Source organism: Microtus oregoni, unplaced genomic scaffold, assembly GCF_018167655.1.
Source record: "Microtus oregoni isolate MIOR12 unplaced genomic scaffold, Mior012 000086F_ref0000336, whole genome shotgun sequence".
NCBI classification, from domain to species: Eukaryota; Metazoa; Chordata; class Mammalia; order Rodentia; family Cricetidae; genus Microtus; species Microtus oregoni.
In genome coordinates this window covers 3563293-3588853 of record NW_024544552.1, presented here as the reverse complement: position 1 = coordinate 3588853, position 25561 = coordinate 3563293, and the positions used below count along the sequence as shown (strand labels likewise).

At 40.4% G+C, this 25561-nt stretch overlaps 1 protein-coding gene across 1 annotated transcript; it reads right to left on the bottom strand.

Annotated features, from left to right (window-relative positions):
• Positions 1-7413: 7413 nt before the first annotated feature.
• Positions 7414-18706, bottom strand: LOC121442071 (intelectin-1a-like). Its single transcript, XM_041643536.1, has 7 exons — positions 18649-18706; positions 17228-17320; positions 15449-15696; positions 14998-15156; positions 14322-14442; positions 13482-13585; positions 7414-7566 (listed from the first exon to the last, which is right to left on the bottom strand). The coding sequence occupies exons 1-7, from the start codon at positions 18704-18706 to the stop codon at positions 7414-7416; spliced, it is 936 nt and encodes a 311-aa protein (XP_041499470.1).
• Between the last annotated feature and the right edge of the window lie 6855 nt (positions 18707-25561).

Genomic DNA, 25561 nt, shown 5'->3' with positions numbered 1-25561 from the left:
TGCTTAAAGTTGAGAAGGTCCTTCAGGGTTCCTGCTTATTGAAAGAGTCTGGGAGATATTCTGCAGGACACAGAAGAAAGTGATTAAACTGTCTTTGAAATTTCCTGCTTCATGGAAATGTCTGCTGGATACTATGAGCCTGTAGGCTGAAGATGAATGCCCCAATGGTACAGAGGAATTTTGGTTAACTGTCTAGGCAGTGAGATGTCTCTGTCATTTCGAGAGTTTTGGAAGTTGCTTACAATGCACTTCCTGTTTACATAGGTAATATTATATCCTTCTGGAGTCTTTGATGGAGTTGCAGAATTTGTAGTTATAGTTTTTCTTAGTTATGATAAAATATAAAGTAGATATAAATATTGTAACTGTAATTCTTGCTTGATAAATGTTTTGTTATATTATTTTGGCTATGTTAATGTTAAAGCTTTCCTGTTTGTTTAAACAGAAAAGGGGAAATGATGTAGAAGGTCCTTCTTTTTATGTGTTACTTGTATTGATTAATAAATAAGGAAACTTCTTTGTGCCTGTTAGTAGGACAGAGCTTAGGTAGGCAGGGAAGACAAAACTGAATGCTGGAAAGAAGGGCTGAGTGGGAGAGAGACGCCATGGACAATGCCGGAGATAATTGTGCTGAGACTTTGCTGGGAGGCCATGACCTCATGGTGATACACAGCTTAATAGAAATGGGTTAAATCAAGATGTGAGAGTTAGGCAGTAAGAGGTTAAAGCTAATGGGCCAAGCAGTAATTTAATTAATACAATTTCTGTGTTGTTACTTCTGGGCTAAGCTAGCTGGGCAGCCAGGACAAACAAGTGGCTCTGTCCTTGCAACACCCACCTGAAGGGGTTGCTGTGAGAAGTGAAAGGAAAAGGCCAAACACAGAATGGATGCAGACACGGGGGAAGTATTACACCTTTCCTCCTTTGTAGAAATATTTCCCGTGCTTCCTAGTCTCGAGGTAGGCAGAGACACAGATGCTGGCACACTAAAGGGATGATTCTTCCTCATACCCTTCTGGCAATCCATAATACTAGCAGATAGCCTGGATATGGCCCATTAGATGCTGTAGCACTTAATTCTGACTCTTGATGTGGAGAAACAAAACATTATGCTTTGAATATGGAATGTCTAGTCCCCGCTTGTGTGTTGAATACTTGGCACCCAGTTGATGCCACAGAGGTAAGAGGCATTGGATTCCCGGGAACTAGAGTTATAGGCCATGAGTTACCTGACAAGGTTGTTGGGACTCAAACTTGAGTCCTCTGGAAGAACAGTACATGCCCTTAAACACTAAGTTATTTCTCCAGCAGGACGCCATGAGAATAATGGCATATGCCAGTTGTCTGTCTAGGGTAAGCAAGGAGTCAAGCCAAATCACCTTCTCAATGAGGTCCTCCTGGCAGCCTTCTCTGGATTAGAGGGTCCCCTCTGTGGTTCCCTAGCTCCATGACATAGGCTTTCCCAGAACTTGTCCCTTTTGCATTGGAAAAGCCTGCAGTTTTAGAACGTGGCTCGTCTGTTTGGCTTTTCATAGTGCAACAGTCCTTACTGAACTATTCCTGGACTCAGTGCTGGGGAGCACGTGAAAGACAAAAGTGTCCCAATCAACAGTGTCTGGCACAAGGGAACAGGGTCACACACAGGGGACTGTTGGTTTATCTTTCGCACGGTGGTTGTGCCTTAATCTACTGCTATTTCAGCCAGCAATTGTGACTCTGCAGTTCCTGGCCTGATTTTCTTCTGGTGGCTGTCCACCCACTGTTCCCACAGGCACTGGCTCTGTTGCTGCTACTAAAGGTAGCTTTAACTAAATCTTATAAAATTTATAAATAATACTAGAGAATCAAAGGCTGGGGTGAAACTTGCTAGCTCAGAGAGGTTGAGTAGCAACTAGCAAAACTTCTCTCCTTGCTGGTGTCTCCCCAAAAAGCATGTCTTTCTCGTCTGCCAAAACAAAAAAAAAGTTGCCATTCAGAATCCTTCCTACTTCTTCCAGTGCATCTCTTTGTCTCTCCCAGGTGCCCTCCGATGCCCTATGATTACTTTCTGTCAAGTGTTAGCTGTTATCTTAGCCTCCTGACCCAAGGTTAATTTATTTAATTAACACAAATGCTAACCTGAGGTTCACAGAGTCATTGAATATTCCCCAACAGGGGACTGTCAACAGATAAAACTCATTCAGATTTCCTTTTGCTTTCTCTAACTGGGAGAAAGGCATGTGAGAATAACGAGGAACCAAGAAAATCCATATAGTTTGAATAATTTTTACACGTATTTATACATGCTTGTGTGTGTGACTGTGTGTGACTGTGTATGTGTGTTTGTGTGATGTGTAAGCTGTTATACCATGGAGGCCAGAGGACAATTTTGAAACTCAGTTTTCTCTTTCTACCATGAGAATCCTAAGAATCAAACTCAAGTCACTGTGCTCACTGGCAAGCACCCCTAGCAGATGAGGCCCACATGTTTAGTACGAAGAATGAGGCCAAGATAGAAGAGAAAAGTCAGGAAAGAACAGCTAACAAACCCACATTATGAAGTATAGAAAAGGAAACAAGAAAAAATAAAGAAGAGCAGAGAGCCTACCAACAATTTCTCATTCAGGACCTACCTAAGAGATCCAGTTTAAACAAGATAAAAACTCTTCTCTGCCCATACATTCTTTATACTATGTGTGACTGTTTTGCTTGCATGTATACTTTCAACACATATGTGCAGTGCCAACGAGGCCAGTAGAGGGCATCAAATCCCCTGGAACTGGAGTTATAGACAGTTGTAAGCTATGAGGGTGTTCTGTATTCTGCACAAAGAGTATAAGGTAAATTTAGGACACATAGACTCTGTCAGAAAAAAAAAAGAAGGAGGGGTGAGGAGAAAGAGGAGTAAGAGGAGAATGAGGATGGAAAGGGAATAGAGAGGTGGCTCAGCAGTTACAAGGACATTGCTTTTTGCAGAGGACCCAAGGGCAGTGACCAGCATTCACTTTAGGCAGCTCACAACCTCCTATAGCTCCAGTTCTAGGAAATCCAATGATCCTCATCTGGACTCAGCAGGCACCTGCACACAATGTGGTACATATTACCACACAGAAACTCATACATACATAATTCTTTTACACACAATTTTTAATTTTAATCTTTAAAAACAAAAAAAGGAAATAGTGGGGGTAAAGAGCCTCCTCCTTGCCCTGTGTCCCTCAGGATGTTTGAAAGGTTATATTTGAAGAAATATTGCTGGTGGCCAAGCCAGAACAAGAACAGGTAAGAGGCCCACCTGCCCTTGGAAACATCTCACACCCTTGGTTCAATCAGCTTGATTGTTATAGATGACTAAGTATTAAACTGTATTTCTTTTTTTGTGTTTTTTCCTTTTATTATTAACATTTCTTTTTTTTGGAATTTCTTTTTTAAAATATTTATTTATTTATTTATTTGGTTTTTCGAGACAGGGTTTCTCTGTGGCTTTGGAGCCTGTCCTGGAACTAGCTCTGTAGACCAGGCTGGTCTCGAACTCACAGAGATCTGCCTGCCTCTGCCTCCCGAGTGCTGGTATTAAAGGCGTGCGCCACCACCGCCCGGCTCATTTATTTATTTTTTTACTGAAAAAAATTTCTGCCTCCTCCCTGCCTCCCACTTCCCTCCTCCTCCCCACTCCCCCCCCACTCCTTTCCCCCTCCCTCTCCAGTCTGACAGGTGTAAGATGGTATCTCAAAGTTGTTTTGATTTGCATTTCCCTGATTGCTAAGGAGATTGAGCATGACCTTAAGTGTCTTTTGGTCATCTGAACTTCTTCTGTTGAGGATTCTCTGTTCAGCTCAGTGCCCCATTTTTTAATTGGGTTGATTAGTATTTTACAGTCTAGTTTCTTGAGTTCTTTATATATTTTGGAGATCAAACTTTTGTCTGTTGCAGGGTTGGTGAAGATCTTCTCCCAGTCAGTGGGTTGCCTTTTTGTCTTAGTGACAGTGTCCTTTGCTTTACAGAAGCTTCTCAGTTTCAGGAGGTCCCATTTATTCGATGTTGCCCTTAATGTCTGTGCTGCTGGGGTTATACGTAGGAAGTGATCTCCTGTGCCCATATGTTGTAGAGTACTTCCCACTTTCTCTTCTATCAGGTTCAGTGTGTTCAGATTGATATTGAGGTCTTTGATCCATTTGGACTTGAGTTTTGTGCATGGTGATAGATATGGATCTATTTTCATTCTTTTACAGATTAACATCCAGTTTTGCCAGCACAATTTGTTGAAGAGCTCTCTTTTTTCCATTGTATATTTTTAGCTCCTTTATTGAAAATCAGGTGTTCATAGGTTTGTGGGTTAAAGTCAGGGTCTTCTATTCGATTCCGTTGGTCGACTTCTCTGTTTTTATGCCAATACCAAACGATTTTCAGTAGTGTAGCTCTGTAATAGAGTTTGAAGTCAGGGATGGTAATGCCTCTAGAAGTTCCTTTATTGTATAAGATTTAAACTGTATTTCTTTATTTTCCTAAATAGTTTTCAAGGACAAAAACTTTACATTACATTTATAATGAGCTGCATAGGTACAATACATTAAGCAAGAGTAGAAACTTATGTACAGTATACCAAAAATAACCATGGAGTTGTATCAGTATACAAAAATCCATACCACTGTGAAATATTTGAGACTAATAGCTGTTTTTTTCAGCTGAAAAGTAGAATGAATAATTCAATAATTCTATTCTTTTATCCTATTATTTCTATATCCTTCTTTTTTTCTTTTCAGAATGTAATTCCTGAATCTAATCTCCTTTGTTCAGTTTTTTCCTGATCATTACCAATAACAACTTGTTGCCAACTCCCTAAATGATAACAAATATCTATAACCCACTGAGTGACCAAAACCCACCCACTCCACCTCTTAGGTGTGTGGATGTCATGTTCTCTAGACTTCTTTATGTTGTTTGGGGTTAATGGCATCTCTAGGGGACCTTTTGAAAATTGGGATAATGGACAAAAACTGGGAGAGCTAGCTGTTGTTTAGTTTCGGTATGATGGAAAAATGTAGGACTTATCTGAAGTCTGGTTGAAGTAGTCTGTGAGGCTGGACTTTCTTAGCCAGCAGCCTTGAAGCTGTTCTAGATGTAGAACTCTGAGGAAACCACAACAGAGGCACCCTGAGAGGCTGGATCACCTGAGCCACCCATTTTCATTGGTGTCTGGTGTCCTCGTTCTGAAAACACACAAACTTTTAAAGGTAACATGCATATCTGCATTAACACAAGTCTGGAATGTGTGGTGTGCACAAATCAGTTAAAAATGATTTTCTTTATTCTATATTTGAGAAGGTAAAAGGGATCTGTCAACTTTATAAGACCACCTGGACTGTATAACCAAAGTGTAATACAAGTCTCTATCCATGGTATACGAAAGGATAGCATGTAATAATAAGTCATGAGGTCTCTGTAGCTAACAAGATTTATCATGTCTCATCTCGTCTCTGAGAAGTTCCCATGCAGAGTGATCAGCTTACACATCACCTGTCCTGTAGTCTTTCTTGGCTTCCTCTCTCACGTCTGTAGCCACGATACTCGGTAGTCTTTCCCTGGTCAAATATGGTTTCTATTAACCTGGAAGGAATTCACAATCTTTTGTGTCCTATGAAAACAAAAGCATAACCTCTTCTCCAATGTAAGACATATTTTAACTTCTATCTTAAAGTTAAGGCATTTCTAAACTATATAGGTTGGTTTAATTCAGCAGTACTTTCGACGATCCAATGTCTCTCAGCAGCTGTTGTCTGTTCATTGACATTGAAAAAATTCAAAATTAGCAATGCACCACATAAGGTTCAAAGTCCTTATAATATTTCCCCTTCTTACATGGCTTATTTATTTATTTTACTTCTCTCTTTAAAGGCTTGTTTCTTTTCACAATTTATTTTTTTCTACGGGTGTCTATATTTTATTTTTCTGTCTGGACTTTGCTTTACTAGGCACCTGCATCATTCTGTGGCCTCATGAGTTAAATCTTAAAACCACCATACAGCTTCGCTCATGGTGTGCTGATGGTTAAAGCCCACAGGTAGCTGCTGGGAGACACAAGGCAGCCCAAATAATGAGAGTCTGTGCCACTAGGAAGCTGTGCTTGCTCTGTTTTTTTTTTTTTTTTTTTTTTTTTTTTTTTTTTTTTTTTTTTTTGTGTGTGTGTGTGTGTGTGTGTGTGTGTGTGTGTGTGTGTTTGGAGACATTTTTTTTAATGAAAAAACTTTTTCAGGTCCTACATGGATATGTTTCCCCATGTTGGATGCCATTATTTAAACAGATTTTTCTTTGTGCTGTTAACTTTAAAAAATGACACAAAGACTTCTTATTGATGATAAAAGTTTGACCTTAGCTTAGGCTTGTTACTCTCTAAGTTTTATAACTTAAGTTAACCCACTTGTTGCGAATTAGGTCAGTACAATAAATAACCAGGCCAGCTCAAGAATAACAGTTATATTTTAATGTTAAAAAGGGGAAACTCACGTTACAAGAGTGAAAGGTCCGACATCCTATCTGTCTGGCGGGCACTGTGCAGAGAGGGAGCACATCTGGGTCCTCCCAGTTTTTCTTTCTGGGCCCCAGGTAGCCACACCCTAACTAGATGTGATTGGATGATAGAGTTTCCCCATCACCCATTTCTATTAATCTTCACACTGTTGCATGTCTCATGACTTTTGTTTCTCCTCCTTCATGACTGACTTCCTTTACGTCCAGCTGTTACTCAACCTTTCTTCTTCTCAGAGCTCTTTCTGTACTATACCACCTGCTTAGCTATTGTGTGTGTGTATGTATGTATATGTATATGTATATGTATATATATATTACTTTAGTTTTTTAATTGTTTTTATTGCACTATATATGTTTCTTCACTTGGCCATTTAGATTTTTATTAAACCAATCACAGTAACATATCTTTACACTGTGTAAAGGGATATTGCATAGCATTTTCCTGCTCCTGGGTTGCCTCATCCAATCTTAATATGGGGAAATGTGCCTGGTCTTATTGTAACTTGTTATGCCATGTTTGGTCAATGGCCTTGGGAAGCCTATGCTTTTCAGAAGGGAAATGTAGGAGTGGGTCTGGGGGACTGCAGAGTAAGGGAGGGGCTGGGAGGAGAGGAGGAAGGGAAGGCTGCTGTCAGGATGTAATATATGAGAGAATGATAAAGAGTATTGCTATATCAGAATTCCCACCCTGAATAAAATACCAAGAGAATCAAACAGGACAGCAGAAACCCTTTTGAAATCTCCGATCCCTACACAAAAAGAATTCACAAAGACACCCATGCTTGCAATGAACATGATTTATTCTCCTTCCTGTGTCATTAGCATTCTAGTAACTCGATAGCTTTTTCTCCATGCATGTGAGTCCACGGATTAGAGAAGAATTCTGGGTCCCACACCACAAAGTTCTCAACGGTAGAATAGAAGCACGGCTGCTTCAGTTATCGTCCGACTACTGCTGCTCCCAATGTGAGTTCCATATCCACTCCAATCAAATGAAGAAAAGTCACCACACTGCATGGGGTCCCTTTCTGGGAAGTATCCTCCTCCACCAATGCAGTGCTGAAAAACAGGGGGAGGAAGTAGCAATGAGAGGTGTTATGGTTCGGATATAAAGTTCCCTATCAAAAAAAGGTGTTTGATACTGAACACCCGATCCCCACATAAGTAATATTCAGAGGCAGAACTTTGGAAAGGGACTAAATATGAGGACCCTGCCTTCATCAGTTAGTTAATCACTAATGGAGCTATCATTTTGAACTGACAATTGGGAGGTGGTGGTGGTATGGAAGGGGGCATCTGGTTAGAGGAAATAAATCACTGAAGGTGTGAGTGGCATGCTTTGAAGGGTAAATTTTTCTCTGACCTTTCCTGGTCGTTCTTGACTTCTTGTAACTAAGAAGTGAGTCATATTGCTCTGATATGTCTTCCCTGCTCCACTATGAATTTAAAAGCAACAGCGCCAAATGACCATGGGTTAAAATCTCAGAAATCATCAAGCGTTACTATTGCTGTGAGGAAACATCATGACCAAAGCAAGCTTGCTCTCTTGCTCTGGCTGGTGTGTTGCATGGTACTTAGTGTGTTTGGAGACCCAAGTGGCAGAGAGATGGCACGGGATCAGAGGCGACTTCAGCCTTACTCTGTATCTGTGTGTTTGTCCTTCTCATTGCATTCCCTAATAAATTAGTTTTTAAGCCTTTATGATTTCATGCTTCACAAAGGTGAATTGAAACCCATGGCCTATGGCTAGCCTGCATGATATCCTTGTTCCATGGGACCCAGAGTCTGCAGACATCTATTAGCTGCCACCTGGATATGGTGGAGGTCTTCTCTGATTAAGCACAGGGTCCTACAGAAAGCCATCAGTTAGGCTGCATGCCCTTTCACATCTGAAGCTGATCTCACCATGCACAGTGCCATAGGCACGTGTATTAGTCACATTAGCTGCCCCAGTCTCCCCTCTCCCCCACGCTGAACCCTGTGGCTGTTGCAACAGCTCACTATTTCTGATCTGCCTTGCGCTTCTGTCTGACCTGACCTGCTCTGCACATGATCTTGCTGTTTTGTGGACTGAGGCTGTCTCCAACCCAATCCCAAAGACAGCAGGTCTGGTCAGGGAATCATCATGGCAGTCACAGTCTGGCCTGTCCCATGCCCAAGCCCAAGCGCTTTTTCCACAGCCTCAGACCATCCCGCCCTGTAGGAGCAGGGCCTGCGTCCAGCCAATCTCTCAGCCAAGCAGGCCTGCTCTGCAGTGTGGTTATGCCCCTCCATGAGTTTCGCATTGAACACCGGGTTTTATTTGTATTTGTTTTTGTCTTTTGGGACAGGGTTTCTGTGTGTATCTTTGGCTGTCCTGGAACTCGCCTTGTAGACCATGCTGACCTTGCACTCACAGAGATTGACCTGCCATTGCCTCCCTAGTGCTGGAATTAAAGGCGTGAACCACCATGCTTGGCGAAGACTGGGTTTTAAATTACGTGCTCTGGGTTTCCTGTGTGCAATCAATCAATCCCTCTAAAACTACAGGATAGGCACTTCCCGCCAGTGATTGATCTGGTTGTTAGGAGTGATCTCTGGTTGCTCCTCATGCCTGCCATCTTCCCTTGGCATGTACCCCACCTCCTAATCAGGTTCTAACCAAATCTAACCAATTTTGTTAGATATAATTCCTTTCAGCTATGCTAGGTCTCACAGGTTTTTCAGGTTGTGCTCCAGAACTTTAGTGTTACAATGGCAACACCTGCTGGCCAACATCCTTATTACACCATAAAAATCTCAGTAGCCACCTGAACCTGCCACCTGAACTGGCTCCACCTGCTGATCAATCAAGATTATTACACCTACCACAGTTTTCTGAGGATTTTAATGGAGGTAAATTATTTGATAACTAAATATTAGATTGATAAATAAATAAATTTTCTACACCAATTGTGGATGATATCACCATCCAAAAATTTAAAAACCTTTTCATTTCTACTATAGATGGAATTTTATAAAAGATTTAGGATGTATCTGGGATGTATACATTCTTAACCATAGTTGCTATAGTCTGGAAATTCACGTTACATCCTTAAGATATGGTTTGATAAAATTTCCAGAAATGAAAGACTTACTGAAATGTTATAGAATTTACAAACTGACACTGAGAAATTACCAAAAGGATTCATTCCATGAATGATAAATTAGCAGGCAAAATTTATTCCATAACACATGGAAATGTTCAGTGGCAGAAAAGATTCATTTATGTCAAATGGCTATGGAATGTTAGCAGATAGAACATTGCTTTCGGACGGCAATTTTCAAGACTTCCAGATAATCTCTAAGGATAAAAGTTATGATTGATGGCTAAAATTTAATCCTTAGAATCATATGTGAATGATGAAAACAAGAAGCTGAGTGATCTAATGAAATCACTGGAATCATTCTCTGTTCAGGAAGTTCAAACCTTACAGAAAGCAGTGAAAAATAGATTTTGATGTTTAGAAGAACTTGTTAAAACTGATCAAAAGAGCATTGATGCTCAGACAAAGAGATTAGATGGACTTAACATTACCAATATCTCACAGAGTCAGGGAAGACTTGCCAAGACTTGTAACTTCACCTGATATAATCTATCCTGTTACAATTCTGAAAAGGCAGCAAACATTAACTATCCAGGATATACAGAGTGTAAATGGGAGCATATACATACGAAAGATTTAAAAGATTTTAAGGAGGCAATAGTTTCTTATGATACGCATTCAGCGAGGCAGTTATTAAATACACGGTCTTCAAGAAATAGGATTACATTATGTGATTGGCTTCAACTAGCCTTAGCAGTTTTATAATATGGTCCTCAGTTACCATGGAGGAGCTATTAAAGAAAGGAAGCTAAGGCCCCTGAACATCAAGGTAAAATCAGAGAATATGAGGTTTCCCAAGATCAAATTCTTGGTGAGGGCCATTATGCTGATATAAATAGTCAAGCTACTAACATGTTGTGTCTCTTTGCCATACAGCAGCGTCAAATGCTTGGGACAGGATTCAAGAAGTAGGAAAAGAATTGAGTTCTATACTAAAGTTATACCAGGCCCACAAGAACTCTTCAGTGACATTTTACAGAGATGGACTAAAACTGTTCATATAGGGGTATCAGATCAAGAAGCTAGATAAGTACTAATAGAATCTCTGGCTTTTGAAAATGCTAAATGAGAATGCAAAAAGATACATGGGCCTTTAAAGATCAGATCAGTATCAATAGATGAGTGAATTTAACACACAGCCAATGGTGAGTTTCTTCACTATAATAATGAGACCTGGGCAAGAGAGGCATTTTCCAAAGGCCTGAAGACACATAAATGGCAATTTTTAAAATTGTGGTAAAATAGGCCATTTGAGAAGAAACTGAAGACAGGGAATTCCTAGAAATAATGTTTCTTCTAGGAATGACCCAAGTAGAAGGCCCCAACCTTCTTGATTATGCAGAAAATGTGGTAAAGGTCACCATTGGGCCAACAAATGTAGATCAACAAGAGACAAACAAGGTAACTCTTCACCATCAGGAAGCTTCTTGGGGGACCTCTTACAGGCCCCCAAGTCAAATGTGGTCTAGTCATTCCCAGTCAGTGTGGAGAACAATCTTCCCCAGAATAATTAGAAAATTCAGGGTCTATTGTAAAAAAAACCATAATGCTTGCTGGATGATAGAATAGTTTTGGAGGATGAATCAAAAATTTCAGGAGTAATTAGAACATGTATACTTTGGCAGACTTCTATAAATGACCAAAGACCAAAGCTAAAAGTACAAACAAATAACATTGTAATTGAGGGATTATTAGACACAGGTGAGGATATGTCTATAATACTCCATAATCTTGGCATCTGAATTGACCTCCTCAGGTAGATGTTCAATTTGTTGGGATTGGAACCCTATCTCAGGTAAAACAAAACATGAGATGGGTTGAATATACAGGGCCAGAAGGACAGAGAGGAAGGCTGAGGCCATCTGTGGCTAATGTAGTAGTGGTTCTATGGGGTCATGATATACTGCGGCAATGGAATACCCAGATTATTATCCTTTACATCTCTGAAACAGACCATAAACCAACTCATGTTTGTGGGAAGAATATTATAAGGCATTATTAAAAAAAACAGTTTCTGACCATCGAGGCTGTACAAAAACTAGGCAAACAGCTGTCAAACTCTCAAAGGTACCAATTGTCCTACCCTTTGTATTAGGCTTAGAAGCTTCTTATTTAGATAAAATGGGGAACTGTTGTGAGAATTCATTCTGTCAATCGCTTTGGGGTGCCTGCCTTAGGGCATGGCCTTGTGTGCTAGATGATGACCAATAAGCTTGAGAGGAAAACATCCTCACTCTCTTGCTTTGGCTTGAACTTGGCATAGTCAGAGACCCAAGCAGTAGAGAGGTACATTGGATCAGAGGTGCCTTCAGCCTTACTCTATCTGTGAGTTTGTCCTTCTCATTGTACTCCTTAATAAGTCAGTTTTTATACCTTTTTGAGTTCATACTTCACTTATGTATAGGCAAACCACTCATACATATCAAATAAAATAAACACACCTGAAATAAGACGAAATAAAATACCACCCAAAGAAGCTAGTAACATGGGAGCTGGAGTGATGGCCCCAAGGTAAAGACATCTTGTGCCTCTATCAAAGAAGCAAACTTCAGATCCCATCTTCGACATCAGATCCCAGTGCCCAATCAAAAGACTTTAGCTCCAATTCCTGGGGAGTCAATACCTCCTTTTGATTTCTGCAATAACTTGAATACACATGTGCTCACATACAAATAAAGTCAAACAAATGTTTAAAAATTTCAGAATCATGTCTATAAATCTTTCCTTGATCCCAAATATATTCAGCATGCAGACATCTTGGCGCACTATTTGATATTCACCTACTCAAATGAAAACAGTGAAACTATTCAAAATGTCTTCTATTTCCATTCTCTGTATTCAACTATTAATAAATTTAAAATCTTTGGAACCCACTAGTGTTTCCTCTTCCCCCAGATTCTTATCACAGTTCATCAGGCTTCATTTGGACCATGGAAACCATTTAAATACTTATTTCCTTATGCTTAGTCTTTTCTTCATTAAAATCTGTAACCTCTAGGTGTCACACCACTGTCATCTTTGATAAAAAAGAATGCTTACATTAATCTCATGTGCCTGTTAAAACATTGCAGTGGTCCTCATGACATACAGTCCAAAAACCACTGTTGTGATGCAAAAGTTATTTCCTGATCTAGTCCATATTAACATTTTAAAAACGACATCTTCCTGTATTTTACCACATCTTACATCCACAAATTAAAAACTGTTCACTACTCCTTCAATACAACATGCTCTCTTCCATATCATCATTCCACATCACAGACCCAAGTCCACCTTGACAAGAAGCTGCCTCATCTTGACCAGGTGAAGTACAAGTTAGTGATTAAGGAATAAATGGACACTGAGATCTTCAGGATCACCTGCCAGGAGCTCATGCTCCTTTTCTCATAGTGTTACATTGCTGAGGGCTGGATCACAAAAGAGCATCTACTTTTTTGAGACAGAGTCTTACTATGTAGCTCTGGTTGACCTAGAATTCACTATATATCTGTTTCACTCTTAAAGCTAAATCCTGGGTGGAGAGCAACTCTCTAACAATCTCAGCCCCAATGACTTGCACACAACTTCCTGAATACAAGTGTCACCCTCATTCCTGGTGACTAAGTGCTTTATCCTAAAAGCTAAGCAAACAGTATTAGAAGTTTGTAATGTTGACCATGGTTTTCAACAACACAGGATTTCTGTATCTAGACAGAAATTCTGATCCCTGAGACGTAGCAAGGTAGAAAGGTCACACTCTCATACATGTACACACACGAATTCAACAGTCTCCCATGCTCAATATACACAGAAAACACACAGGCAACCCCAGTCTTATTCATGAGCCTCTTGGTCACTACACAGACTCACATGTTCAGTGTTACATCCAGTGACCTTTATCCCGGCACACAAGGCATTGGATGCTCCCTCATTATTAAACACTCTGAATTGGACGTATCCTGCAGTGACTTCCCCTGAAAACAAAAGACAGGAAACAGCCTTCAAGGAAAGTGCTAGAAATCACTGCCAGCCCAGATTTTATGGTGTCAGGTTCAGGATATACAGTCTGAAATATCTAAAATATCAGACCCATTGGGGAAGCTTCATCTATTCTCATCTATAGACCCCAGAGGCAGTCCTTGAGAAAAGGTCCTCATCTGTCACAGCTTGAATGGAGAAATTTCTGATACAGCAAGGTCTCTACCGAATGTCTCCAAGGACTTGTCACAGCAGTCAAGTGCATTCATTTTGGCCCTGTTTATATTTTACTTTGCTAACTTTTCTTCAAAGTCTTACATCCCAAGAATAAATAAGAAGTTCTTTGAATTATACAGCAGAAGTTTAACATTTATAAGGGTACATGACCCATTTGGATTTATATTAAACAACAGAGCAGTCATCTCTCACAACTGAAATAAATACATTGTTTTCTCTTGTTCAGCCCTGTGTACAAGGACCTGTTCTGTTCCTAAATAAACTTCTGATTGATGATGAGATTGGTAAGAGTAGATTCCAGAACCATGTATCTCTAGTGCAAATGCTACCTCTCCTGCTCATGCCCTGTACTTTCAGACAAGTTCCAGGACCTTCAGTGCTTCTTTTATTTTGTTAAATGGGTTAGTGATAGTTGAGAGACCAAGGACAATCAATTGACTGAAGTGTAATAAAACACAAACATTCAGAGGGTCCAGATGGGCATTAGATACTCACTCTGGCTATCGGGGGAGTAATACGAAGCTGTCTTCTGTGCATCACCAAAGTCATAGGTCACAGGTAATGCTGGACCATTGTCAGTCCAACACTTCCCTCCTCCATATTTCACTGGGTACTTCTACAAGGAACAGAAGAAGTCCCTGGGTAAGGACTGCAGCACTGGCACTCCCAGTAGCACTGCCCTGCACAGAGAAGCACTGCATGTGTCCAGTAAGTGAGATTGTTTCTAAACCAGTTAGATAAGAAAGACTCCTTTCCATTGTCTTTGTCTCTCTGACATCCTTCACCGCTCCTCTTCTCTTCTCTTCTCTTCTCTCCTCTCCTCTCCTCTCCTCTCCTCTCCCCTCCTCTCCCCTCTTCTCCCCTCCTCTCCCCTCTTCTCCCCTCCTCTCCCCTCTTCTCCCCTCCTCTCCCCTCCTCTCCCCTCCTCTCCCCTCCTCTCCTTCCCCTCTCCCTCCCTTCTCTCTCCCTTCCCCTCCTCTCCTTTTCTTTGCTCTTCTCTCCTCTATCTTTCTCCTCTCTTTCTCCTCTTTTCCACATATTCCTACCCTTTTCCTTCCTTGGCTCATTACACTTTAGAATGAGAGGAACACAGAATACCACATGCCCAACCTCAAACCCTTGCCTATCTCCATACCCATGAAAAGCAGCCTTGGTTAGCAATCGTAAATACCTTGTACAGGCCAAACAGATTATGGCCCATGCGCTGAAAGAAACCAGTAAAAGTGCGGTACCGCAACAGGGATCTGTTCCTCCAATATTTCAATGGGATATCGTTGGGTACATGCCAGATCCCTAGGTTCTCAGCCTGGATGTCAAAGTAGCCAGGGTTCTGGAAAGCAACAAATACTGAGTCTGACAAGAGCAGGAGATTTCACTGAGCAAAAGTCCCCAGCAGAACTGATATCCTTAGGCTCCAGGTGGACAGAGGGCCAGCATGCTCAGATGACCCATTTCCAAGCTTCCACCACCTCCTACTTACAGAAAACTTACTTGGAAGGATTCAAGGTAAGCTTTTCACTTCTTCTCCCATGTTGAAGGACAATTTCCCCACCCTTTCCATGGCATCCTTGAGCTACACTCACAACCTCACACTTTCCCAAGTGGCTACAGAGTGTACCTACCTTGTAGTCATCACTTGTGGCCCCCTCTGCAGTCCCAAAGGTGTTGTAGTTGGCCCAGTTGCCATCCCCCTTTGGGTTTTCTCTTCTGTTGCCTTGCTGACTGGACCAGCGATCGCCCACTGTGCACTTCCCATACATGTTGTTCTCGTGCACACTGGCCACCAGGGTCCATCCACCACCAGCAGTGGTCATGTCACAGAAGGTCTGGTAGATGGCACCATTTTCCGTGCGAAGGAAATAGAGGCCATCTGTAGAGAGAACCAATCCACAGTCCACCTGTTTTCAGGCTCATTGTCCATCTCTGCTCTAGAAACAGAATGGCTCTAGGAACTACAAACATGGTTAATTGATGTGGGATTTCCCTCTGTTTGCTGTGAATATCATTGGTTAATAAAAGAACTTCTTTGGACCTATAGCAGAGCTATAGGGGAACAATGCTAAGTGGGAAAAACTAAAAGGAATGCTGGGAGAAAGGAGGCAGAGTCAGGGAGAAGCCATGGAGCCTCCAGTGGAGACAGACACACCAAAACTTCGCTGGTAGGCAATGATCTCGTGGTGATGCACAGATTAATGAAGATGGGTTAAATTAATATTTAACAGCCAATAAGAAGCTAGAGCTAATGGGCCAAGCAGCGTTTTAATTAATACAGTTTCTGTGTGATTATTTCAGGGCTAAGCAGCCAGGAAACAAACAAGCAGCCTATTCCAACAGCTAATGCCTCATACCCTGAGAGTCCTACCATATGTGTCCCTGGGGTTCTGCCTGACTGCAGAAAGTCATGCTTCTGTGACTGAAGGAGAACATGGAATTACCCAAACTGACAGGGATGTTTTACTAATGTTAAACAGAGTTTTTACAAAGGATTTAGTAATTCTACTCAGTATATACTCAAAGAACTGGGAGCAGGGACTCATATATGTACATTCATGTTTGTTACAGCTCTGGACACAAGACCTGAAAGGCAGAAACAAGTCAAGTACTTTTCTATAGAAAAAGGAATACCCAGTATATTCTATGCTGTCTCCTATGCAAAATATATATTGTGTACATTCCTATATATCCAATAGATCAAAAAGAGTAAAGTAAACTGGAAACGTGACTCAGTGGTTAAGAGCAAGTACTGCTCTAGCCTAGGAATTGAATTAGGTTCTCATCTCTCACACGTGGCATTTGTACAAGTCCACGTCACTCCAGTTCCGGAGGACTAGATGACCTATTCTGAACTCTGCATGTACCTACACATACATGTACACAATATCCCACACAGACATGTTTATCTACACACAGTAATAATAATAAATCTTTTTAAAATAAATGAACTATTTTACAACACATATGAGCCTTGAAGATTGCTAACAAAATGAGGCAGGTTAGTCATATGAGGTAACAAATATTGACAGATTCATAGAAGTAGGAAACAGAACAGCGACTCACAGGGAATATGGGAGTTCATTGCTACAGGATTTCTATTAAAGGAACAAAACTGTCTGGGGATGGACAGTGGTGATCCATACCCTTGTGAAAGTCATTTTTGACTCTGAATTTTCTTAAAGTTGATTAAGTGCAATTTTTATCCACTATGTACATTTTGTAACATTTTCTCTCTCTATATATATAAATAAAGCTGTTCCATGGGACAAAAGCCTGATTTCCTAGCTGGGTTATGTGTTTGCATTTCTGAGACAGGGTCTCCCCAGGTTGACTTGGAGATTTCAGTCCTCTGCCATAGGCTCCCAAGTGTTAGGATCACAGTGTGTTCTTTAAATGTTCATACTTACCTCGTGCCCCAGTGATCTCCTGCTTGATTTCCTTGCAGCTTTTGAACAGAGAGGAAGACACAGGATTGGCCTGGCTGTTGGTGTCCATGTTCTCTTTAACAGGAGAAGATGCAGAGTTTCAATCTCATGGGACACCCAGCCTCCCCTGTCATTCATCCTAAACTCACTCCATGACTTCTCAAAGCCTCCCTCTGAGAATCAGCAAGAATTCTAAGTAGGAATAAAGACAAGAGATTTGAAGGTATGGAGAAGTTTGTGTCCAAAATCCTGAAAAAGAAGAATAAAGTGAAGTCCAGGTTTGCAGATAGAAAAAACGCAGGGAGCCTAATGTGCCTGAAGCATGGATAATGAGGTAGACAGGGCAGAAACTAGAACAAGAGAGCATGGAAGCCAAAGCCTTGCAAATTGGCCTCAACTCTGCAAAGTCCTCTGAGAACCTAGAAGACTGGAAACAAATGAGAACTTTGGTGTCAGAGCTACTCCATTGTAAGTAGCTCCGTGTTTACAAGTCAAGCATTTTTAGATTGTATTCACTGTGTCTGAGACTCAGTTCCCTGGTGTCTAATATCAAGCTGACAAAGATTATCATGTGGAGATCACATAAGACATTGTTTAGGGACTTGCCTTCTTTCTTAAAGATACCAAAATATCAGTGAAGAGGAATTACACATTTAAATAATTTTGAGTTCTTATAGAGAGCAGAATTGAAGTAAACATTATCTGGTCAAAAACCATACCATTCCCTTCCCTTGGCACTGAAACTCAAAGGCCAAGGACCTAAGCATAAGGAGTGACTAGGATGGGACACAGTTCCTTCAGAATTTCCTCTAGAGTTACACACAGTATAGAGTTAGGACCAGGGCCTTTCTCAACAATCTCTCTGCCACTGTCCAATTCCTTCAAGAGGCAATCATCACCCAGCCTACATCTCAAAGGCATCATCTCTATGATGAATGGCATAGGTTGTATTTACATTCCAGGAAAAGAACATAAACCCACAACTAAACAAAATTTATTTTCGTACAGACTGAGGGTGGGCAATAATTGGGAAAGGCTGGAGGGAGGAAAAGGAGTGGGAAATAATGCAATCATATTTAATTGAAAATATTTATTATTATTATTATTTTTTTTAGAGGCATGAACTGTGGTGACCCACTTCTTTATTCCCAGCATTCGGGAGGCAGAGGTAGGAAGATCTCTGAGTTTGAGGACAGCCTGGTCTACAGATCAAGTCCAGGACAGCCCAGGGCTATACAGAGAAACCCTGTCTCCAAAAACAACAATCAACAGGAATGATAACAACAAAAGCGTGATCTCTGGCCCTCAAGAGACCCAGGTCTGGAAAGTATTTAAGGCTAGTGCTGACTGCCTTTAACGCTATAAGTGACTTGAGGAGTCTGGGGTCCTGCATCAAGACTCACCTGCAGTGCACCCTCTGGTGGCCAAAATGATAAACAGCAGGAATCTGAACTGGGTCATGGTCATCTAGAAAAAAGCAAGATGAAGGTCACTCTCTATCCAGACCATCTTTTTCCCCCATCCCTTTCTCAGCTCCTTTCTAGTTCTCGTCAAAGGCTCCTTCCTCCTCTTTAAACTCCTTGTATCACTGAATCCTTAAGCAGACCTGAGCCGGAGTCCACTTTCCTTCTTCCTCTGACAGCAATTACCTTCCCCTCCATACCTGGCCAGACACTCAGAGTTGCCCGCTGAGTGGAGATGAGCCCCTCTCTCTCTGAAGAGTCTCTAGTGTGGTCCAGGTGTGGCTCTTGTTCTTTTATGGGAAGAGCCTGGTGGGAATAGCCCAGACTTTGCCAGGCTCCTCCTTTTCTGGCAGGAGACCACTGGAGGGGCAACTTTTATTTATTGCGGAAAGTTCTTTGTAGATAGATGACTCATGGGATTCAAAGTCTCTAGAAGATAAATATTAGATGCCATATCCTGGTACTATCCCCACGTTTGGAAATTTTATCGATCTGTACATTTTCAAAAAGAAAATATATGAGGAGGCTTGCAACATTTGATGTGTGCTGTGGGATGTCTTTGTATATAATGTAAATATGTGTTGCTCTCATTGGTTGATAAATATAAATATAGCTGCTTTTGTGCATGGAAAGGCAGGATAGAGGGAGGCAGTAAATCTAAGCAGAGATGCAGGAAAAGAAGGAGTCTGGGAGATGCCAACAGGCTGCTGAGGAAGAAAGAGATTTAAAACATGAGCTAACAAGTCAAGAACTACGTGGCAAAGCATAGATGAGAAAAATGGGTTAATTTAAATGTAAGAGCTAGTTAACAATAAGCCTGAGTCATTGGCCAAGCATTTATAAGTAATATTAAGACTCTGAGTGGTTATTTGGGAACTGGCAGACAGGACAAAAAAACCTCTGATTACACACATCCATTTGGATTTTTTTGTTTGTGTCTTTCTTGCAAGGTAATACTTAAAATCTCCAAATGTTTATAATTATTCTCATTTGAGAGGAGAAGAAGACATTTTTGGGCTGGGGAGAACATGAGAGTACATTTTATGTAGCCCAGGCTGGTCTCAAACTTACTGTTTATGTGAAGATGTCCTTGAACTCCTGATTCTCTTCATCCTACCTTCTAAGTGCTGTAATTACAGGCACACACCATCAAACCTGACTATAAAAAGACAAGTTTAACATCAAAATAGTAATATAAACATTTAAAAATAAATATAAACCTTTATTCTGCATAAATTGAATTCCTTATAACTCTCACACACTATTTTGTCCTTGATTGTCTCAAAATTACTACAAACTAGTAAAAATTTTAAAATACTGAATGTGGTATAAAATAACAGAAATAGGTTAATTTAAGATGTAAGAGCTAGCTAGAAATATGCTTAAGTGATTGACCAAGCAGTGATTTAAATAATATAGTTTCTGTGTGATGATTTTGGGTTTTGGAAGCCAGGAAACAAATGAGGTACCTCCACCAACAGTTCAGGGTACCACTGCTTTTCCTGTCTTTCTGATGTTTACAGCCTGGGCTCACTGTTGAGCTTCTCACCCACTCTCTCTCTTTCTGACACTTCTGGGTTGGGATAGGAGTCACACTCCCCCTCTCTCTCCCAGATTTCTTTTTAATGAATAATACAAAAGAATTCCAAGGACCGATTGATTCTTCAATATGTTGATCATTTAGCTGTGCCTGTACCAACTGTTCTAAGACATGTAATTTTTCTGATGCCAAAGGCCATTTTTACACTCAGAGAGGTTTGCCAGTAACCATTTTAAAGGTAGGGCTGTTGGTACCTTTGAAAGATGAGTAGCCATTGCATCCTGTTATATACAATGTGAATGGTTGGTGACTGTTCTTTGTAATAAATCTGAATATTTTCCCCAGAAATGTTAGGTTTTGTAGTCACTCTGTTTATTATGTCCTGCTTGGATAATTAGGACAGGACACTGTTAGCAATCAAGGCAAGTGCCCTTTCTTGCCCAGTGGCTTACTTTTGCCACAGACATATTAAACTCCATGTAGAGTTTCTTCAATATCCATCATCTTTTTTTATGATGTTATATTTATTCATTTACTTATTTATTTATTCTAAAAATTTCCACCTCCTTCCCTCCTCCCATTTCCCCCCCCTCCTCCCACTCCAGTCCTAAGAGCAGTCAGGGTTCCTTGCCCTGTGGGAAGTTCAAGGTCCTCCCCACTCCCCCCAGGTCCAAGAAGGTGAGCATCTAAACAGGCTAGGCTCCAACAAAGTCCATCCATGCAATAGAATCAAAACCCAGAGCCATTGTCCTTGGCTTCTCAGTCAGCCCTCATTGTCAGCCACATTCAGAGAGTCTGCTTTGATCACATGTTCCATCAGTCCCAGACCAGCTGGCCTTGGTGAGCTCTCGTTTGATCAGCCCCACCATCTCAGTGGGTGGGTGCATCCTTTGGTCCTGACTTCCTTGCTCATGTTCTCCCTCTTTCTGCTTCTCATTTGGACCTTGGGAGCTCAGTCCAGTGCTCCAGTGTTGGTCTCTGTCTCTATCTCCATCCATCGCCAGATGAAGGTTCTATGGTTATATGCAAGTTATTCATCAGTGTGGCTATAGGAGAAGGCCAGTTCAGGCGCCCTCTCCTCAGCTGCCCAAGGAACAAGCTGGGGACATCTCCTTGGACACCTGGGAACCCCTCTAGATTCAAGTCTCTTGCCAACCCTAAAATGCCTTCCTTAATTAAGATATCTACTTCCCTGCTCCCATATCCACCCTTCCTCCATCCCAACCATAGCATTCCCCCAAGTTCTCCCCAGCCTCCCCTTCTCCCTTCTCTTTCCCCATCTCCCCTTACCCTCACCCCACCTCCATGTTCCCCACTTTTGTCCGTCAATCTTGTCTACTTCCAATATCCAGGAGGATAACTATATGTTTTTCTTTGTGTTCACCTTCTTATTTAGCTTCTCTAGGATCACGAATTGTAGGCTCAATGTCCTTTGTTTATGGCTAGAATCCACTTATGAGTGAGTAGATACCATATTCATCTTTTTGGGTCTGGGTTATCTCATTCAGTAAAGTGTTTCCTATTTCCATGCATTTGCATGCAAAATTCAAGATGTCATTGTTTTTTACCAAAGCGTAGTACTCTACTGTGTATATATTCCACACTTTCTTTATCCATTCTTCTATTGAGGGGCACCTAGGTTGTTTCCAGGTTCTGGCTATTACAAATAGTGCTGCTATAAACATAGTTGAACAAATGCTCATCTTATCCAGAGTAGATTGGTGCTGCCAGGAGCAAACTTGTCTCATTGACATAAAAATGAACCTATGTTATTAAAATACCTTAAAAACCTTATTCTCTAGATCTCTTTTTTATAATATTTATTTATTTATTATGTATACAATATTCTGTCTGTGTGTATGCCTGCAGGCCAGAAGAGGGTCCCATTACAGATGGTTGTGAGCCACCATGTGGTTGCTGGGAATTGAACTCAGGACCTTTGGAAGAGCAGGCAATGCTCTTAACCTCTGAGCCATCTCTCCAGCCCCTCTAGATCTCTTAAGTGTTTTAAGATGACCTGTTGATGGAGGAAGGTCATTGGTTAAGTAATAAAGAAACTGCTTGGGCTCATAGGTTAAAACATAGGTGGGAGGAGTAAACAGAACAGAATGCTGGGAGGAAGAGGAAATGAGCTCAGACTCGACAGCTCTGCTCTCTGGAGCAGAGATGCCATGCTCCCCTCTCCTGGGCAGACATGGGGATAGATCTGCTCTCTGAGGCACACGCGATGAAGCTCCTACCCAGGATGGATGTAGGCTAGAATCTCCCCGGTAAGCCACCTCGTGGGCTACACAGATAATTAGAAATGGGCTAGTCCAGGTGCGAGAATTAGCCTAGAAGAGGCTAGATAGAAATGGGCCAAGCAGTGTTTAAAAGAATACAGTTTCCGTGTAATTATTTTGGGGCATAAGCTAGCCATGTGGGTGGCCGGGGTGCTGGGGATGCAGCCCCGCAACTCTTATTACAACAACCTGTCTCTAAAATAGATGTTTGCTTAACTTTGAAAACATTCCTAGTATGACTACAAGTTTAATTGTAATAGGTTATTAATTACTAACCTGTATTTTCTTATTATCTTTACCAGTTGGTAATAATAACCTTCAAGAACTAGAAATTTGCTTTGTATTGTTAAATAAATAGTATAGGTACAATATCTTGAGCAAGATTAGAAATGTGTGTATGGTATGTTCTAACAAATTTATTCTCAACTTTGTATAATATACATAATTTGTATACAATATACTAAAGTTCAATCCAAAGTAAAATATTTAAAACTAGTAGTTTGTTTTTAAAAGTAGATTAAATAATCTACCATTTTATCTTATCATATCTATATCCCTTTTTCTTTTCAGAGTAGATTCAATAATCTACTCCTTTATCTTATCATATTGGTGTTCCTCCTTTTTCTTTTCAATACAAGAACCTTGAATCTAATCTCTTTTGTTTAGCTTTTTTCCTGCCTGGTACCAACAACAGCTTGCAACCAATCCCTCAAACAATGACAGGTATTTATAACACAAATGAAAGACAAAAACCCACTCACCCCACCTCTTGGGAATGTAGGTGTCATTGTTCATAAATTTACTTCTGACCATATGGGGGTCAAAGACATCTTTAAGGGATCCTGAAAAGAAAGCAATATGTTAATTTTCAAGAGGGAGCTGTATCATTTGTTGTCCAGTCTCTGCATAATGGGAAAGTGCAGAGCTTGTCTGAGGTCCTGGGGAGAATAGTCTGGTGAGGGTAGTCATCTCAGCTAGCCACCTTGAAATTGTTCTGAGAGTTTGTAGTCCAAAGCTGATCTTTAGGTGGAGTTTTCAGCTTAGTGTTGTTATCACAGTCCTGATGAAATTGTCTTTGTGGGGCCGCATTTTCCTTTTGGAGACTTCAAAGATTACTATTAGGCATGGTCATGATTTACTTAATAAAACTGATAGAGATTCAAACCTGAAACCATATACAGCAAGGTAGATGAAGTCTTTTTTTAGTATTCTCTATAACTCATATTAATATCATGACAAAAGCTTAAATATATGTTAATCTTATAAATTTTGAGAGAGTATTTCTATCTTAAGAAAAGCTGTCAAAGATTCAAAATAAAACCAAAAGATTATGAGATTAGTGGTAACATAATAGTCCCTTAATTTTTTTCTGTTCCATATCAAGTAATTCTTCTCTCATAAGACAGAGATTTTGGATTTTTCTTTAACAACCATGCTTAGGTTTAAAGAAGGAAAGAGTCACTCTCTAACTCCAAAGCCAGCTTTAATCTCTAATTTGACTGGTACTACAAAAAGATCTTTTGCATTATGTGTCTATAGAGAATAGCAGAAACAAGCATTTGGGAAGATTTATGAAAGTTTATGCCATTGGAAATGTGATATACTAATAGGTTAATTACTCTTTTTCTTGGAACATTTTATCTGGAAGATTTGTCCTTTTTCTTCAGATGTCTCATTTTTCCAGTGATATTTGGATTTCTTATCTGAATGCCTTTATACTTCTGAAAAGATAGAAACAAAACCCTTCACCAACCTTAATTTTGGGGAGGTTCTCTTTTGGCAAGCGATACTTGATTAAATGAAAAGCATTTGTTAATTTTATAAATTAGTTAAGATTAAATGGCTATGCTACTTGATGAATTATCATGTCTTCTAATTAAGAGGTGTCTCTTGTTCAAATTGTATCTTTATCAATTTTGATTTTTTTCCTTTTTTCTTTACTTTTTTGTGAAAACAAAGCAAAACTTTTCCCCCAGTGTATGTCCTGGTTTCCATTCTGAGGTCAAAACATCTTTAAAGTATACCAGCTGATTTAATTCCATAGTTTTTTTTTTTTACTATCCAATGTATCTCAGCAGCTGTTGTTTCTTTCTCATTAGCACTTTTAATTAGTATGGATCATGGTTTATTGAAACAAATTTAAGGTAAATTTTGTTATGTGTGTATTTCTGTTCTTGATTAAGGCATTGGGTTTGTGTAGCTCTTTTAAAAATGTCATGCATAAGCCGGGCGGTGGTGGCGCACGCCTTTAATCCCAGCACTCGGGAGGCAGAGGCAGGCGGATCTCTGTGAGTTCGAGGCCAGCCTGGTCTACAAGAGCTAGTTCCAGGACAGGAACCAAAAAGCTACGGAGAAACCCTGTCTCGAAAAAAAAAATGTCATGCATAATTAAAATATAGGTTAATTGATAATAATTTATTAATAAATAATCATCTATTAATAGTCAAATCATCTATTAATAGTCAAGCTTATAGTTATGTTAATTAGACTTTCTAGATGCATAGAGATATATTTCAGTTAGCTAGGTCTTCTTCAAATCTTTCAGAGACCTTCAGAATTTGGCATTTAAATGTTTTAAGAAATTAGGACTTTTTATGACAATGAGACATATCTGCTCCCAGCAACACCAAACTACTTCAAGAGGAAGATGGGATTCGAAGAGGCTCCTTATGTAGTTGGCTAGTCATTTGGGCAAGAAACTGCTCTTGCCTGGACTGCTTGATGAACTGGAAATGCAGGACCCACAGAGAAATGACTGCTGAACTTGCCTAAAGGTAAGACTGCCCTTCAGGGTTCCTGCTTCATGAAAAAGTCTACCAGACATTCTGCAGGATACAGAAGAAAGTGATTGACAAACTGCCAATATAGTAGACCTGTCTGTGAAATTTCCTGCTTCATGGAAAAGTCTGCCAGATACTATGGGCCTGTAGGCTGAATATGGATGCCCCAATGGTACAAAGAACTTTTGATGACTGTCCAGGTAGTGAGATATCTCTGTCAATTCTAGAATTTTGAAAGTTACTTACAATGA